General features: G+C 38.1%; 1 protein-coding gene across 1 annotated transcript in view; it reads right to left on the reverse strand.

The window, feature by feature from the left end:
• Window positions 1-19,695, reverse strand: part of LOC128517147 (anti-Muellerian hormone type-2 receptor-like) — a 20,235-nt gene continuing 540 nt past the window's right edge. Inside the window, exons 2-13 of the mRNA XM_053490944.1 lie at window positions 19,538-19,642; window positions 19,271-19,400; window positions 8,234-8,428; window positions 7,917-8,090; window positions 6,149-6,250; window positions 5,136-5,215; window positions 4,779-4,994; window positions 3,930-4,044; window positions 2,217-2,362; window positions 1,739-1,895; window positions 1,340-1,476; window positions 1-861 (exon numbers count right to left, since the gene is read on the reverse strand). Coding sequence (XP_053346919.1) covers window positions 724-861; window positions 1,340-1,476; window positions 1,739-1,895; window positions 2,217-2,362; window positions 3,930-4,044; window positions 4,779-4,994; window positions 5,136-5,215; window positions 6,149-6,250; window positions 7,917-8,090; window positions 8,234-8,428; window positions 19,271-19,280 — 1,470 coding nt within the window. The 5' untranslated portion in view covers window positions 19,281-19,400; window positions 19,538-19,642 and the 3' untranslated portion in view covers window positions 1-723. The remainder of the gene's footprint in view (window positions 862-1,339; window positions 1,477-1,738; window positions 1,896-2,216; window positions 2,363-3,929; window positions 4,045-4,778; window positions 4,995-5,135; window positions 5,216-6,148; window positions 6,251-7,916; window positions 8,091-8,233; window positions 8,429-19,270; window positions 19,401-19,537; window positions 19,643-19,695) is intronic.

A 19,695-nucleotide genomic window follows, 5' to 3' on the forward strand; every position in this document is an offset into this window, starting at 1 on the left:
AGTAACTTTCATCATTGTAAAAAAAAAAAAAAAAAGACACCTACAGAGCTATAACTGGGAGTCACAATTCTACAAATGAGCCAAAAAAAGGTTGAATGCAAGCTTCCTTAAAGCACAATAGGGAGTCTGTTTAAAAATAGAAAAAGGAAAAAGAAAAAGAATATTCATTTCTGCTTGTAACATCAACAAAAATAAAAGGCTTTATAAATTTTTAATAAAATGGGAATGGGGTATCAATTAGTGCTTGTTTTCTTGCAGAAATAGTCAATTCCATTTTAAAGAATTTTTTGGTTTGACAGCCAGCATAATATCTACCAGGTCTAAGATTATTTTTTTCATTTTGTGAGAGCACATAGAACAATCATAGAACAAGATGTTATGGAGCGCTGAGGCATTGAAGGTTTAAAAAAAAAAATTACAATCCGATTACGCCACCCTGGGTAAGGCCCAGGGACCTTAATTAATTAAATCTCATCTTAGGCAGCAGGAGTCTTAAACATGCAGTCTAAAACTAACATCTGATTCCGCTAAATGTACCTAAATAAATGTCTGTGTTTGGATTTCTCATTAACATGAAATTAAATTTCAATCTTCCATTTATCTTCTCTGCACCGTTCTTGAAGTGCCGCTTGTAAAAGTACAGCAAGTAGTACATACCTGAGCTACACTTCTCTCTCATTAGTATTATATCACCAGCTAATGTTATAATATTCAACATTAAATTTACACTCCGACTTCATTCATTAGAAAGCAACATCGGGGAGGTAAAGACGCTAGCCTGTTGGCCACACACTCTGCTGTGAGTCTTGCATCCTCATCGTGATCCCAGCAATCTTCAAGGAGCTCGTGGAGAAGCTGTCCCTGAAAATGAGGTCAATTAGACTCATTATAAAACTATTAGTGAAAAAATGTATGATATTTTTAACATTGTCACAAGAGTAATCTGTTTTTCAATCCCATACTGTAGGTGTTTTTAGGTGGCACTATGGTGGCACCTCTAGGGTTGGGGTACAATTCCAGGCTCTGTGTGCTTGGAGTTTGCACTTGATGGGTTTCCTCATGGAGACATGGTTTCCTCCCACAGGTTCACAAAAAAATTGCCCATAATGTATGAATGACAATCGGGTGTCAAGCTGACAACCTGATCCCTTAAGTAACTGCCACAGAAACTATGGAAATATCTCCAGGGTGGGAAGTATTCATCGCCCGATGTGAGGGATGGCATGTGGATGGACCAAAATATTAAAAGTTGTTTTTAGGCTTAAAGGTAGGCACTTATGTTTAAAGGCAGGGTCAGGAAAAGTGTTCAGGAAAACTATGGCAACCACAGAGGACGTACCTGAGAGACCCTGGCCCATGAACAAGGTATAGTTGGACGCAATCTTTTCTCCAATACAAACATGAGTAGGTGTTCAAGGGAAGGATTGCGTCCCAGTTCCGTCTCATAGGGCAACATATGTTCTGGAACTGGAAAATCTAGAAATGATCAATACCATAACCAGTGACATTGAGACACCTACGCGGAATGTAAATATTTGTTTTATTTATTACTTTTAACCATATCGAGAGGGTACATCAAAGAATTATTATTTAGCCGCATGAACTAACCAGTTGGAATTATATTTAGGCTTCCTTAATTTTACTACAATGTTCTTAAATCCAAATGCGTAATGTTTTTTTAAAGCATAAAGTTTTTTTTTTTACAAGCATCTATTGAAAAAAAAATCTAAACCTATACCATTGCAGAGATCAGAACACCGCATCAGCAGCTCCCAGAGCAGTAGTCCTAAGGAGTACACATCTCCCTGAAGCAGAAATCGACTGCTGCTCAGATTGACACATCCCTCCAAAATCTCAGGCGCCATGTACTGCAGAGTCCCCATCTGAATTCTGCCCTGCCAGTTGTCAAGAAGAAACCGCAATCATCCCATTTCAGTGCATCAAAAAAATCCGTGTTTCATATTACACAATTTCAGATGGACCAGTTATTAAAATCCATTTGTGTTTACGGCCCTGTGGCCAGAATTTGATAATTCTTGACTCTTCATTAACATCTCAATTCATTTCTTTACCGCCTGGTTACTAGTAAAAATATTTACAGTAAGTGGCTACTCTATGCAACCCCTGATCACATTTCATACAATAATCATCCGAATTGTGTTTAACATATCAGAAAAAAAAATACAAGGGTTAGATAATGAATAAATCAAACAAACCTCTACTATGCTAGTATAACCCCGCAAGGCTTTGCACTCTAGCACTGTGGAGCATCCAAAGTCACACAGAACACAAGAACCATCAGCTTTCACCAGAACATTACTGCTGCTGAGATCACAGTGCGCCACTGCTGGTTTATAGGCTTCTACAAGATAAGGAGAAAAACAAACAAACAAACAATGTATTTTGGGTTGCATCATGTGCATCAACTCTAGAATTAATGGCACCTTCTAGAAATATGAGCAGACCTGATTGAAAAACATTTGTCAGGCAGTAAGACAAGAGGCAAAAAGTCTTATTTTCAAAATTTCACAGTTTAGTCAATTTAGTAAATTTGAAAATGAAAAGACGCACCCTTTGTCTCAACAGGCAGTCTGAAAGGGTTGCACCTTCCATTGAGTGATCCACAAAAAAAAAGCCTGAACATCTCCAAGCTCTTGTATAAGCATTTCACGGCATATCATACTGTGTGTGGGTGTCTACATGACAAGTGAAATTTTAAACCGAAATATATTTAAGATTTATATCTAGAATCAGGAACTTCTACAGAAGAGAATAAGGGCCACTATATTGAAATAAATAAATTCCTGATTTTTTTCCCCACAAATTTTTGACTTTAATCAGAGAATTTCGACTTTAAACCCATAATTTTTACATTTGTCCACATGAATTTTGAGAAACAGGTCAGAATTCTGACTTCAATCTTGGAATTGTGACTTTAATTGAGAAAAAAGTTTGAATTCTGAGGAAAAAGTAATAATTCTTAGAAAAATTTTTTTTGATTTTCACTGTTTTTATGCTGTGGCCCAAATCCTCTACAAAATCATGTACAATTGAAATATGGAATGTTACAAAACTTCATACATGCCATAAGGTAAACATAATAAAAAATAAATAAAAAAATAAAAAGTTGTTTAAAAAAAAGTTTCCTTAGAGTAACTGAATAGAGTTTACCTAAACATCAACACTATTAAAGCTTCAGTACAACTGGAATTATGAGATTCATGCAACTTTATTAAAGCGACAAGTTGTTGTTGGTCTTTCGGCTGCTCCCGACAAGGGGTCGCCACAGCGAAATACCCAGTCCACACTACAACTTGGCACAGGTTTTACGCCGGATGCCCTTCCTGACGCAACCCTCCCATTTTATCCGGGCTTGGGGCCGGCACTGCATCCAGTGGCTGGAGTTTGGGTACTGGCTGGGAGTCGAACCCGGGCCTTCAGCATGGCAGGAGAAACACCTACCACTGAGCCACCAGTGCTCTAAAAAACTGAAAAGACTATAATTTAAAATATCTATCCATTCATCTATGAACCTTTGTTGGCCAACTATTACTGATTAGCAGCATATAAATAATTGTCCACAAGTTCCACAGAAACAATGAAAAGTCATTTGAATTGATGGGTTGGTTTGTGTTAAGTTTAAAATGTATTTGAGTAATCTTATATATATATATAAAGCGACAATCATGTGTGGAATTATGAAGTTCATCTGACATCGCCATCATAAGAGCTACAACTGAAATCATGAATTACATTATAAACCATTTCTGATTAAAAAAAACCTTGAAAGCATGGTCATTGCAGTGATAGGACTGGTAACGAATAATTAGTTGTAGCCACGGCTGGTTAATGTCGCTCATTATCTATTTGCTTACACTGCTGAATGAAGGTACAAGATAATGTGTTACACATGGGTCTGAAGTCCTTACCATTCTTTTCTAAGTCTGTATGCAGATAGGACAATCCTTGCGATAGGGTCTGAGCTAGTTTCAGCGTACACGCCCAGTCACACACCGCTCTAGATAGAAATACATTCAAAGAACCCTAAAAGTAAAAAAAAAAAAAAAAAGGAATATATGATTTTGGATGAGCAGAATCAAACTGATACCAAGTAGCAGGATTTCATTACATTTCTCATCTTCTATACCACTTTATTCTGTATTCAGGGTCGAGGGGGAGGGGCCTGGAGCCTATCCCAGGAGGCTTAGGGCACGGGGCAGGGTACACCCTGGACAGGGTGCCAATCCATCACAGGGCACACACACATGCACACACTTACACACCCATTCACACACTACGGGCAATTTGGAAACGGTAATTAGACTAATCTACATGTCTTTGGACTGTGGGAGGAAACTGGAGTACCCGGAGGAAACCCACCAAGCACGGGGAGAACATGCAAACTTCATGCACACACAGGCGGGAATCGAACCCGGACCCTGGAGGTGCAAGGCGGCAATGCTAACGACTACACCACCGTGAAATATGATGATATTTGAATAAAAAAGGCACACTTTGAAATAAATGTTTAACAGGAACACTGAAACTTAAACACTGAAACTGAAACTTTAACAGTGCCAAACAATACATCTCTGCCACATTAGTGTTTTACAAAATAGCACTTGATCCAGCACATCCTATTATTTTCATTGTATTTGGTTTTTCAATCGTGCTGTAGCAGTTACTACGTTACTGAGCACAGCATAAAGGCCACAGCTGAGACCAAATTTGGGTCATGAAATCACAAAGAACTTCCACAGAAAACAATCCAAATGCACCTGGGTTGCCAGTTCCAAAACGAGCACAAACTCGTTCCCCATTTTTCCATTTGCAAGAAATCTAACGATCCCAGAATGCATCATAAGAGGTAGCTTGTAAACATCTTTCTCTTTGGTGAACTCTTGTTTTAGTGCTGTAGGAAACACTTTCACAGCCACCAATGATCCCTGGAACGTTCCCTGCCACACGCTTGCAAAACTGCCGCAAGCAAGTACCTAGAAAATAAACAAATAGGTTAAATGTGAAAAACAACCAACCAACCAAAAAAAAAAAAAAAAAACACTAAAAATTATTGTTTAATAACATTGATTAAATATTGTTGAATTAATTATTTCATAATTTAACAGAATCTTTACCTTTTGCATCTCCAGTTGTTTGCTCAGGTCATTATTAAGTACCTCTAAGGTATAATGTGTGTCTGGAGGTGTTACATGTCCTTTATGAAGAGATAATACATATTTATATAATTATAAATAAGAGATGTTCCATGGTACTGTACGTTTTTTAATTTTGATATGCAAGATCAAAAAATAAAATCATTAATAATATGAAACATGTATATTTACAAAAGGTGTAGCCTAAAACTCTATATAAGAACATTTTCTGGCTATTACTGCCAAGGCATTTATACTCACTGGCCACTTAAGTAGGTATACCTGTTGAATGTTTTTAATAATGCAAGTATCTAATCAGCCAATTAAATGGCAGCAACTTAATACATTTAGGCATGTGGATACAGTCAAGACCATCTGCTAAAGTTCAAACCTGAGCATCAGAATTGGGAAGAAAGGTGGTTTTGAGTATGGCATGTTGGTTGTTGCCAGAGAGGTTGGTCTGAGAATTTCCAAACCTGTCAATCTACTGGGCATTTTCACAACCATATTTAGGGTTTACAGAGAATGACTTTACTTTTGGCCCCTTAGAACCAGTTGGCCATGGTCTAAATGCCACAGCCTACCTGAGTATTGTTGGTGACCATGTCCGTCCCGTTATTATTACCACAGTATAACACGCCATGTCACAAAGCTAAAGTCATTTCGAACCGGTTCCTTGAACATGACAATGAGGTCACTGTACCCACATGGCCTTCACAGTCACCAGATCTCAATCCAGTAGAGCACCTTTGGAATGTGTTGGAACAGGAGTTTTACATCATGGATGTGCAGCCAAGTTTCATTTCAACATTCAAATGTTCCAACATTCAAACATAAATGTTTCCAGGACCTTGTCAAAACTATGCCATGAAGATTTAAAAAAAAAAAACTGGGACCAGCCCCGTTCTAGTAAGGTGTACCTAATAAAGTCGTCAGTGAGTGTAGAGTATAAAGTTATAATGTTTAAAACAATAATAAAAAAAAGACCATCTTACTGCTGCATCTAGAAAGAATTCTCCATTTCATTGCAATTGCATGGAAAATGTACAGAATCAAAGCACCAGCAGGAATAATGAGGATGTTACCGCTCAGTATATCTGCACAGACCAAGACAGGATTTTATATTTATTATTCACAGAGCTGAATTAATGTTTACAAAAATTTGAAGCATGTCAAGCAGTATAAATAAATGCTTTGACAGCAAAATGAGATAAATACCATTTACATTTGTTTTACTCATTATGGAAAATTATCTTTTTCTCTCTTGCCTGTAACAAAACCTTTAATGTCAAAACTTTCTTTAAAAAGTAACATTTTAGGCAAACCAGGACTGGCCACATAACACCTTTTTGTAAGTCGCTCTGGATAAGAGCGTCTGCCAAATGCCTAAATGTAAATGTAAATTTAAACACTGCAAAACCAATGTATCCTGGAAAGATAATCACACTGCATTTTTCTCTCACATGATGAGCAGCAACTACAGTACCTACTGGGAAAAACAGTGGCTCCTATGACTGAATTAAATGCAATCAGCCCACAAGTTCTCAATGGGCGAACTGGGGTCCTCCCAGCTCTGGGGAGTTTCCTGTCCATGGAGCCAAAATTCTGATGTTTTGTTCCCCGAGACATTTAGTTATCACTTTTTTTAAGGTGCTCCAACATGCTGGAAAAGTCAGCCAAGTCCCCAACCTCTTCTTTGATAGTTAAGAGAAGTTGCTCTTAAAAGATCTATTCTTTGTTGATGACTGTGTGATTTAGACCACTCCCTTGGTTGAGAAGGAACCCCACACATGAATGGTCTCAGGATGCTTTACTATTGCCATGACACAGGACTGATGGCAGTGTTCATCTTCATACATTTCAAGAAGGACAGCAAAGAAGCCACTTCTCTCTGGAAAAAAAACATCAGGGACAGACTGATATTCCGCAAAAGGTATAGGGACTGGACTGCTAAGGACTGGGTGTAAGTAATTGTCTCTCATAAATCTCCCTTCCGATTGTTTGGGGCATCCACAAATAAATGTCCAAAGAAGCGAAAGTGAGTGCTACCATCAGTCCTGTGTCACGGGAACAGTGAAGAGACCATTCATGTAAGGGGCTGCTTCCCAGCTCATCGAGCAAAACATTAAAATGTTGGGCCCATGGCCAGGAAATTCCACAGTCCTTAATCCCATTGAGAACTTGTGGTCAATCCTCAAGAGGCAGGTGGACAAACAAAAACACACAATTTCAGACAAACTCCAAGCATTGATTATGCAAGAATAGTCTGCGCCATCAGTCAAGATGTGTCTCAGAAGTTGATTGACAGCATGACAGGGTCAACACTGCAAATATTGACAATCCATCTTAAACTGAATTTTAAAATGAACTTTGTCATTTATAAGGTTCTGTGTGTAACTTATGCATTTGGCCTCTGTACATCACCACATAGCATTTGCAATGAGCAAAGGCAAATCTTTCAGCTTGAATTCAAGGTGCTGGACAAAAGTGTTGCATTAACCCTTCAGAAATTACAGCTATTTTCATACCCACACACACATCAAACCCCTTGAATTAAAGCTATAAGTCTTGACTTTGCTCGCATCTTGAGTGTTTCATTTCAAAACTGAACACGATGGGGCACAGAGTCCAAATATAACCCACCACATAACACCCCACTTCCACAACTTATCTTTCTTCCAAAAGTTATGGATCTGAATATTTACAGTTTTAAAGCTGCATTACATTACATTTCCAAAACAACATAAAGGGGAAAGAACTCACTTGTAGTATCAAATGCATTCTGTGGTTGCTTGGTGTCATTTTGCGTGTTTTTCTGGTTCCAAATGATGTTCGCGTTGCAGAAATCGGAGCTGCACACACACGCAAAAATTTTTTTTTGGTACATTGATGCATGGCATGAAGAGTTGGGGCAGTTGGTCATGTTTCTAGTACAACCTAAACAAGGATAAATAAATAGATAAAGCAAGAAAGAAGGAAAGGAGTCAGTGCTCATGAAGTTGGTACCAGGATTTCGAATGAACAGCAGAGTACAGTAACTGATGATTGCTTTGTAGGGAGGAACCTCAGCAGGACATTACCTAAGTGTTCAGGCTTGGGTTTTCCATCCTCCAGCTGGAGGTAACTAATGCAGCAGTCAGTTATGGCACAGTTCTGCCAATGGTTACTTATGTTCCCTGTGGTCTTGGTCAATTCAGCGTTTTGTGCCATGGCATAGTAGATACATCTTCTCTTTGGAGTGTCTGCTCGTGAAGGGATGCATGTCGACAACCAAACTATGATTTTACAAAAACAAGGATTATTTATTGATCAGCAAGTGTTCTGTTCATAAGTTTTATAATAATGAGAATGCCAGCCATGTTGTTACTTTAAACCACATTTACTGTGATAAATGTGATGATTACAACTAGGATTATTCAATGCAGCATTATATGGACAATACACTAAATTCCGTTTCAGTGCCTGTCATTTTCTCCTTCATACATTGTAATCGTCATAAATCTCTTTTATTTTTTCATTTTTAAAAATACACTTGTTTTTATTTTGTACTGTAGTGTTCAAGTCAAAGTGGGACTTTTGATTGCCTTTTGAATAACAGAAAAGTTATAAGATTAAAACCTCACTTTATTTCTCAATATAATCCCCTGCTTTCACTACTGAAAGGCATTGGACTACAGTTCGGAAGATCCCAGGTTGATACCCCACAACCACCGAGTTGCCGCTGTTGGGCCCTTGAGCGCAGCCCTTAACCCTCAACTGCTCAGATGTGTAATGAGATAAAAATGTAAGTCGCTCTGGATAAGAGCATCTGCCAAATGCCTAAATGTAAATGTAACTCTATTTATGTCCAAAACATGTGGAAATGGAGAGCTTGGAGAGAGGAAAGGACTGTATGGAGGAACTGGCAATAACTCCCGACCGAGTTCCTGTAATGTGTGGAATGATTGTATGTAGCGATGTGCGTTCCACTCGCTGATTGTTCACGGGGGTCATTCACAGACATACCGCCATCTTTAAAACGTTTGCATTCAAATCGGTTTTATGTGTTTATTTACAAGAAGCTTTGTCACAAGTCCCAGATTGACTTGAACTTCACAGCAGAGAAAAAAAAATCTAAGCATTTTCTATCCTGGGTTTTTTTTCTTTTTAGTCTGGAAAGTGCAGTATAGAGTGAAATCCCGGACATTATTCAAAAGGAATTGCAAATTACACTTGTTTCCCATATGTGGAAGCACAGTTGCTTCAGACAGACTCAAGGCCACACAGAAACAGATGGGACAGGAGCCGCTGCTATTTAAACAGGAAGTAAAGGACCACGCGCCTGTTCAGGTATGTGGAAATGTGGAAGTTATGTGTGGCCACTCAATGGGAACTAAACCAAAGATTTCGTTACCTACACTGGTCATGTTTGTTTACATTTAGAATTTTTATAACAGACATACACACACACACACACACGCCTATAGTAAAAGCCTAAGTAAATGAATATTAGTAAACAAATAATACAAAAAACATAATATGATCTGTTCTATAGCTCATCTGCTTTAAGTTAGTTTTTTTATTATTATTCATAAGACAACCTTTCAGTTTTGTAAATATTCTAGTTATAGTGTCTCAATGGACTTTTCTTTTTCATTTGAAATGTGGCAGTCAGTGTGCGTTCGCGAAGGTAAAAAAGCAAACGGTAATGAAAAGTTTGCAATTGCATTTAAATTATGTCACACTTTGTGCGTCCACATATGGGAAACGCAATTGCGAATGTTATTTGTAATTCCTTTTGAATATTGTCCGGGATATCGCTCCATACTGCGGTCTGAGTTCCCCTGAATCCCTAAAGGCAATAGTTGATTAAAAAAAAAACACACACTTTTTTCCTTTTACATCCCCAAAGAAATTTACAAAAAATGTTTTAATTACAGACATTAAGTGTTTGTAAACCAAATGTCACAAATTGTCTTGCATGTTGAGTCCAGTAACAGAAATATAATTGCAAGTATATTATACAGTATATGTCACTACAGTGTTAAAATGTAAGCTTCTTTTTAAACAACACATATAATACACTGGTATGCTTAAGTATGCTTCTTTTCTTTCTTTAAAGCAAAATATGTTACACAAACTGAACAATAACTGTGGTTATTTTTTGCCATTTATTACAACTGATATAAATCTGCAATCAAGTATAGTTTTACCTTACCTATAATGGTCACATTATATTTTAGCTCCATCTCTCAGCTCTGATTCAACCAGGTATCCAAGCACTAGTGAATTCTCTGATTTAACTATGTGTCTGTGTCATCACAGACATGGCCTTGACGGAAACTCCTAAACGGAATGCAGACATTCGGCAGTGGACTGGGTTTAACCCTTTCATGCATGAATTATGAGAACCTCAGTCAAGATTTTTTTATTTTTTAAGTGTTTTTATTGCTCTCAAATGTTAACACATGCACTCGCACGCACACACACACGCACGTTAACACAAACGCACTTAACATATTTAGGGCCCAAACTGACATCAGCCCTATATAGTGTGTGATGTGTGCAGGTTGTGTGGTGCACCTGGGCGGCGATGGCTTTTGTCATTTTCTCTCTCTGTATCAGACTGCACTCTGTCATGGACACTGTGCCCCTTCACACACACACCCCTCCTCATTCATTTAAAAAAAAACTATTTTGGATCAGTGTGGCAATAAAAAAATCGTGACACGTAACTGAATAGATTTTTCCTCAGATCTCTAACAGATACATTTAATGCACTATATTTAAGCCAAATATGAAAAAAAAAGAACTTGGAAATCAGAGCTGTAAAACGTCGGTAGAATGTATTATTCGATTGCACACTCGAGAAAAAATCAATTCAGTGATGTAATGTGATACTCCAGAATTTATTTGTTTAGATTTTTAGCAAAATCTGCAAAAAAAAAAAAGAAAAAAAAACTGAATCAGGATTTCTAAAATCACGACATTTACAAAATTGCAATACAAATCGAATCAGTACCTAGCGAGGGATCGGGAGAATATCGTGTCAAGTGATCCCTTGTGATTCTCATCACTACACAGCACTAATGTTTATCGTCTGATTTGCCTCCAACAGCCCTACTACAGGATTTAAAATATTAAAATCTACAAAACGTATTAAATAAACACTAAAATGCTGTGTAACTTCTGCTGTTTGTTTGTTACATCTCAAACAAAATTATCATCTTATTTTCTTATCTTCTGCTCCATACTCCAGTCCAGTAGATGGCGGTATTGCAAGTTGACCCAAATAAATAAAATGAGGTGAATCGATTAGGAATTGAAATTAATTGACTCAATCAACAAAATAACGATTTGTTTCGCAGACCAAATAGGTGGAAAGCTAGGCCAAAACTGCTATAGTGTAAGAAATAAAACACGTCTCACCTCTTACACATGTTACTTTCGTTACAAAGAATAAATAAATAATAATAATAAATAAATAAAACAGATCATGCAGCCCCGTACCCCGAAACCTCTTCTTTTTTTTTTCACTAATTAAATGTATTATTATTATTATCAAATGAAAAGAAAAATAAAAAAAACTCCCCACCCACCCAACCCACACACACACACACACACACACACACATACATCCTGGCATCCTTCGGCTCAAACCAATCTATGTGAATTAAATTGGTCATACATCCAGTCCGATGCTTGACCCAGTCCAGGTAATAATTCAGGCAGTACCTGTAAGCTTGTGAAAATAAGCAATAAGTGGTTTCCATTTGTGAAAAAACATATTATTAGAACCTCTCAGTGTATATTTTATCTTTTCTAGCTTAAGAAAAAATAATACATTTTTAACCCACTGAGAGATTGAGGGACAATTAACGGACTTCCAGTGTAAAAGTATTGTACGTCTGGCCAACAAAGATGAGAAGGCGACGACGTCTTTACTTAATGGAACTGAAGCATCTGTAATGCCAAATATAGCAGTTAATGGACATGGCTCCAACCGTACCCCAAGTATAGTGGACATGAGATTAAAAAAACCTGTCCAAAAGTTGTGCAGGTTTGGGCACAAAAAGAACATGTGACTTAAATTACAGGGAGAGGCATGGCACTTGTCACATCTGTCCTCAACGACAGGGAATATTTTAGCCAGCCTTGTTTTGGAATAATGGACTCTGTGCAAAAGCTTAAACTGAATAAGACTATGACGGGCACTGGAAGAGCTGGAGCGTATTCTGTCTATAGCCTTCCCCCAACATTCCTCACTCAACTGCAATCCTAGTTCATTGTCCCAAGCAGCTCTGGTTTTAGCAATTTTACAATCACCATAAGATACAATAAAATAATATATATTCTTGATATCACACCTCGCTGATATGGATTAGATGTGATCAGATTTTTCCAGGGCTGCCTGGGAGGTATAGAAGGAAAATTAGGAAAACACTTGGATACAAAGTTGCCAACTTGCAGGTAACAGAAAAAATGAGATGCAGGCAGCTCACACTCCGAAGACAGACTAGCAAAAATTTTAAATACTCCATCTTCATACAAATTATAAAAATTAATTAAATTAATTAAGAAATAAAGGAAGTGATTGAAAAAAATAAAGAAATTTAGGAAGAATGGTCATTTTAACTGCAGTGATTTTTCCAGTTAAAGAAAGAGGCAGATTGCTCCAGATTTAACATCAGCAATAAGAGAGGAGAAGTTGGCATGAGAAAGGTCAGACAGAGAACGAGTCACTGTAATACCAAGATATTTAAAGCCTGAACAATTGAGTTTAAAAGGCAGGTTTAGATGCTGAAGTTGTAAAGCACTATTGTTAACCGGGTAGTGTTCACTCTTATGCAAATTTAGTTTATACCCAGAGAAAGAACCAACATTATCCAAAATGGTTAAAATAACAGGAATAGAGGCTGCAGGATCAGTCACATATAACAACAAGTCATCGGCATATAGGGATAATTTATGTTCCAACCCATTACGAATAATACCTTTAAAAGCAAGAGAAGATCTAAGCTTAACAGACAATGGTTCAATAGCAAGGGCAAAAATCAGTGGTGACAGTGGGCAGCCCTGCCGAGTACCACGCCCAAGAGTGAAATAATCAGAGCTTATATCATTTGTATGAACACTAGCTTGCAGGGATTTGTAAAGGAGGCGAATTTTCTTTAAATTTCTTTAATACTGCAAACAAGTATTCCCACTCAACCCTATCGAAAGCTTTCTCAGCATCAACAGATGTTTGTTGGAGTAAATTATATTAAAAAGTGTACGAGTATTAAAAAACAAATGCCGTCCTTTTATGTAACCGGTTTGCTCCTCAGATATAACATGGTAAAACATCCTCTAAACGGGATGCAATTACTTTAGCCAGAACTTTCACATCAGCATTCAGCAATGATAATGGCCTATATGATCCACACTGAAGGGGATCCTTTCCCTTTTTAAGAAGAAGAGCAATTGAGGCTTGGTTAAAGGTAGATGATAATGAGCCCTGGTCGAAGGATTCATTGAACACACCAAGAAGCAATGGTGCCAATTTATCTATAAACTTTTTATAAAACTCATTTGGAAAACCGTCTGGGCCTGGAGCTTTATTAGACTGCATTGCCTTAATTGAAACTATGATTTCTTCAAAAGATAATGAAGAGTCCAAGTTCCTTACAGATATTGTATCAATAACAGGAATATCAATACTTCGAAGGAAATGATTTAATTTTATATCATCTTTAAGACAGATTTATAAAGGAAGGAGTAATATGATTTAAAAACTGCATTGATCTCCATGGGATCAGCAGTGATGATATTTAAGTCAGTTTTAATTTGTGGTATTAGGCGTAAGGCAGTCTGTCGTTTTAGCTGATGTGCTAACAATCTACTTGATTTATCACCATATTCATAATACGTTCCCCGAGTCTGTGGCAACATACGTTCTGTTTCTTTTGTTGAAAGAAGATCAAATTCTGTAAGTCAATGTGTTGCTTGTACAACTCCGGAGAAGGATCAGATGCATAAATATGGTCGAGTTTGCTAATAGCTGATGTGAGTTCGTTGAACCTAGTCTTGCGACTTCGATTTAGAAAAGCAGAGTATGAGATGATTTGCCCTCCAAGATAAGCCTTGGGAGTTTCCCATAATACTGAATAAGAAGTGGACTCAAGATGGTTAAACAACTAAAATTAATCAATAGTGTTAGAAATAAATGTACAAAACTCTTTGTCCGCTAAAAGAAGTGAGTTAAACCGCCAAGACGATGGGGTCTGTTTATGCGTTGATAATTGGATATCCAGTGATAAGGGAGCATGGTCAGAATCACAATACTTAAATAATCTGAAGAAACAACAGTAGGATTAAGATAACCGTCAATGAAAAAATAATCAATTCTAGGGTATGAATGATGCACCTGAGAAAAAAATGAGAATTTTTTATCTACAGGTTATGGAATCTCCATGGGTCTACAAGGCCATTTTGTGACATGGAATAAAAATCATTTTTAGACATGGCAGACTGGGACACAACGCGAGAGCTAGAGCGATCCAAAACTGGATCAGAAACACAGTTTAAATCTCTCCCAAAAATGATCAAGTGGGTGTTTAAGCAGGGAAGGCTACTAAGTAATTTATTCGCAAAATCTGGATCATCGAAGTTTGGAGCATATACATTTACCATCAAAACCTTGGTCTGAAATAGTGTGCCTGCAACAATAAGATACCTGCCATTTCTGTCAGCAATTATATGGCTAGGTGAAAACTGTACCTTGTTGTTAACTTTTATGGCCACACCCCGTGACTTAGAATTAAAATTAGAATGAAAACTTTGACCTACCCAGGGACGGAGAAGCCTATGATGATCCTTAACTTGAAGATGTGTTTCTTGTAAAAACACTATCAGTATGTAAACGTTTCAGGTGATTAAATACCCTAGATCTTTTAATTGGGTTTCCCATACCTCTGATGTTCCAGCTAAGAAAACGGATAGGTGTACTACTCCCAACTAAACTTGGGCCTACATAGGAATTAGCCATTTATCCAAAAAATGTGAAAATGATAGAGATTCGCAGAGCCAGAAGGATGACACCCCCCTCCCCCCACATGCACACACACACACACACACACTCACAAACACACGCAAAACAAAAATCTAAAATCTCCATCCTAACAAACCCTAGGAGACAGCAAAATAAACTAACTAAAGGAAAAGTCGCTCTCACAGTAACTGTGACCACGACTCGGAGAGTGAGCCCGATGTAGAAGGGGGGAAAAAACAACTAAGGAAAACAAAAAGGCTCCCACAGATTAAATAGAACAAAAATAATGCGCAAATGGAAGTATCCTCATCCCCAGCTTATAATAATGTATAGGTAAATGATAACCATCTTGAAAGAAAAAGAAGAAAAAAAAGAAGATGGAAAAAACCAGCAACAACAACAAACAAAAAAAACCCTAGAGGTGAATGAATACAATATATTAATCAAAAACACTAACTTTGCAAAATAAAAAGCTTGTATAGATAGAGGTAGCATCAGGAAATGTAAACAAATCACACATTTAGCTTTTTTAAAAAAAAAAAAAGAAAGAAAAGAAAACCCCTATTCGACAATAAAACAGAATTAAGGTTTCCCATAATGACGAACTATTTAAAACACTACGAGTGCAGATCGAGAGCAGTTTGGATAGTTTTAATGTAGTCCTTTGCTTTATCGGCCGAAAGAAAATCTTTCCCTACACCATTGTAGGTTATATCCTCAGCCGCGCTGGATAGAACAGACCGTTCCGCGCGCCCTCAATGCCACGAAGTTGTGGTCGGACCTCATTAAAAGAAGCACGCGCTTTTGCAATTTTTGCTGTGTGGTCAGGAAAAACAGAAATACTACATTCCTTTAATTTAATCTGCCCTAACTTTCTGGCAAGCTGTAAAACATCAAGGCATTCCCTATGGTAGTGAAATCTGGCTACAACAGCTCTAAGTGGTTCACCAGGCCTTGATACAGGCTGTAGAGCGCGGTGAGATCTGTCTAAAGTCGGCTCCTTCTCCAGGCTGAGCGCCTCTTTAAGCAACACAGCGACGCTAGAGGTAATGCAGCTGTTAGGACCCTCAGGAACACCGATTATGTGAATATTATTACGACGTGATCTGGTGGTCAAATCTTCGCCTTTGTTATCCAGTTTAATTAAGTCTGCTGTAAGACGTCTCTTACTTTGCATTGCAGTGATATCATCAGTACAACAGTACAAGCGAACGCTCCATCTCACCTACGGTACTCTTTAGCGCAGACGGTCCGGCATCAGTGGCGGCCTTGTCATTAGCCAGTTGTGTCTTTACAGCCTGTGGACAAGTCATCACCCAATGCAGCACGCAGTTCCGCCTTAATAATATTCGTGATTTCATTCCTCAATGAGGATAATATCTCGAACTTCAGCGCACCCGTGTCAATCACAGAGACTGCCTGGTGAACCGTGGGGTCAGCGCGCGGAGGCGGATCACGTGAAGGTGAGGCCGTGACCAGTGGATTAGGCCTCAGTTGTGACTGCGTTGTGCTACAGGTTTTAGTGTTTTTACCGGACATTGTAACCACCTTTAGAGACGAATATACAAATAAAACTGTTAACGGGGAAGAATGACAGTAAAATTCAATCTGGAAAGCGCAATTTAATAACAATTTTAACAATAATCCTCCGGAGCCTCACAAAACACGTCCTACTCCATCACGAGCTTAACAGCGCCCCCACCCGAAACCTCTTCAGCAATACACACCAGGTGTAATATCCGATGACGCTGATGGTTTGGTCTGCATCTGCTACCCTCGTGATCAGCCGCTGTGTGACCACCTGACGCAGCGTGTAAACGTGAGCAAAGTAAGGCGGCTACAAAAAGTTTGGGTCTTCTTTTTTTTCCGTAAAAAGAGGGAAAAGAACATACTTATACACACCACATAATCTAAGTATAATATTAATATAGAAATAATAATAACAATCATTCAACATTTCATTTCAAATGTTTGAAAGGAGTCTCCAGTGTCAGTGCAGGCCCAGTAACGACAATAGCCATGTTTATGTAGACTAGTTCTCTACATCAAAATGATTTATACATTGATTACACATATTCTTTAATTAATAAATAAAATATTAAAATAATATATCTGCAAATGCCAGGGTAATACCAAGTCCAGGTGCCAAGATATGATGGTAAGACACAGCGATTTGTATTCTGAGCTATAAAACTAACACTGACATTGAATTCGTCGGTGTATTTCTTAGGGAAGGTAGCGGATGGAGGAGGTTCTTGAAATCAAACTTCGAGTGCCACACTTGCAGGTCATTAACTGATGCCTGCACACAAAATAATTTTTAGTGTTTGTAAATTACATTTAAAATAGTAAACATGAGGGTTGGACATTCATCGATATGTACAAATGATCCCTTTAAAGAGAACGTGGCTGTCTGTGGCGTGACGGTGTAGTGAGGTAGAGGAGGTCGAATGCAAACGGAATGATCATGAGTCTGGAAAAGAAACAAAAACAGACAAATGTATTTGTAAAAAAAATAAAAGAGCCCACAAATCAACCCTTACCATGATCTCTATAACTACAGTCAGGTTTTCTTTCTGATCCGTCAAAGTGATGTAAATTCCTCCGTACACCAGGTTTCTAACTAAAGTCACTGGAAGTAAAACTTATAAACACGTCCAGAGGATAAAAGACAAAAGGAAAAAAGTGAAAAGACTATGTTGTTGTTGGTCTTTCGGCTGCTCCCGACAAGGGGTCGCCACAGCGAAATACCCAGTCCACACTACAACTTGGCACAGGTTTTACGCCGGATGCCCTTCCTGACGCAACCCTCCCATTTTATCCGGGCTTGGGGCCGGCACTGCATCCAGTGGCTGGAGTTTGGGTACTGGCTGGGAGTCGAACCCGGGCCTTCAGCATGGCAGGAGAAACACCTACCACTGAGCCACCAGTGCTCTAAAAAACTGAAAAGACTATAATTTAAAATATCTATCCATTCATCTATGAACTATTACTGATTAGCAGCATATAAATAATTGTCCACAAGTTCCACAGAAACAATGAAAAGTCATTTGAATTGATGGGTTGGTTTGTGTTAAGTTTAAAATGTATTTGAGTAATCTTATATATATATATATATATATATATATATATATATATATAAAATGCACTCATTTTAGTGTGTGTGTATATATATATATATATATACACACATATACACACTACTGTTCAAAAGTTTGGGGTCACTTTCTAACTCCATGATGGTTCCTGATTTTTATTTCTTTCTACATTGTAAAGGAATGCTGAAGGCTTCCAGAAAATGCATTAATCTCCTTTAAACAGTTAATGGTGAGATGTTTCTGCTACTTCTGCTCTGTAAAGACTTCATAACGCCTCTAATCTAATAGAGGAGAGTAGGAGTATGCAGACATCCTCCTCCTACAGTACGTCGTCGTTGAAGGTGCTGTAATCTTCAGAAGACCACAGCTGCTTTTTCAAGGCTAAGGCTTAGAGTACGGTGACTGTTCAAGGATAGTGAGCCCTGATCAGGTCACACACACACAAACGCAACCACAGGTTATTACATTCCGAATACAACCTGTACGACCTGTACGAGTCAATATATGGACATTCATAAACATCCCTGCGGTTTTTGCGAATCAGGTAAATAACATGAAACAAGCTGGTGTGCAAACTCACTTTGGAAAGTTCTGAGTTATTATATGGGTTTAAAAACACACATTTATCGAATAAAATGGCCGTGACATGGATGAGACCATTATTTACTGGATCAAGCAGTAAAAAGTACAATTATTATCAGCCTTAGATTATTATTATTATTGAAAGTCTGCTATACAAGTCAATTTGAGTTATTAAAATGAGTGCATTATTTGCTTCACAGGCAGCACTAATCAGCGCTGTAGAAAATTAATTATCACGATCCTGAGAAGTTCCTCAATTAAAAGACGACATTAACAATAAATCGATCAGAATGTGTCTAATAGACAATTAAAATACTACTCTTTGTCTCATCCACTACTTCTACTTAAGCTTTCATGTCCATTCTTGTTCATCAAGGGGATAATATGGTGTGTGTGTGTGTGTGTGTGTGTGTGTGTGTGTGTGTTACCCAAGCACATCCATGTGCTCAGGAGTTCAGGATCCAGTAAGAGAAAAAGAGTTATGGGTTCCCGCAACTTGTCACTGGGGATAATTTTGACTCTCTCCAGGCCGTACTTATCCAGAGTGTAGCGCAGGAGCTAATCATGGAACAGAAAAGTAAATCACAGAGTATGAGCATCAGGTGTGATCTGAAACTATCCTGTTCAGAGTACATGATTCTAAGATGGATTTGGCAAAATTCTGATTCGTCCTGGCAGTCTGAACAAGGACTTACTGTATAGCACTTTAGATGCACCAGCTCCACCTCCTGGACTTCTGTTCATGTACAGTAGTGAGGGAGATTTCTCATTTTCAGGTGCCTTGTTTTTCTGCATAGCAACTAGTGTTGTAGAAGCAAACAATTTGATCACAATACAAATCGAATCGCACCCA

The sequence above is a fragment of the Clarias gariepinus genome, unplaced genomic scaffold, assembly GCF_024256425.1.
Source record: "Clarias gariepinus isolate MV-2021 ecotype Netherlands unplaced genomic scaffold, CGAR_prim_01v2 scaffold_36, whole genome shotgun sequence".
Taxonomy (NCBI): Eukaryota; Metazoa; Chordata; class Actinopteri; order Siluriformes; family Clariidae; genus Clarias; species Clarias gariepinus.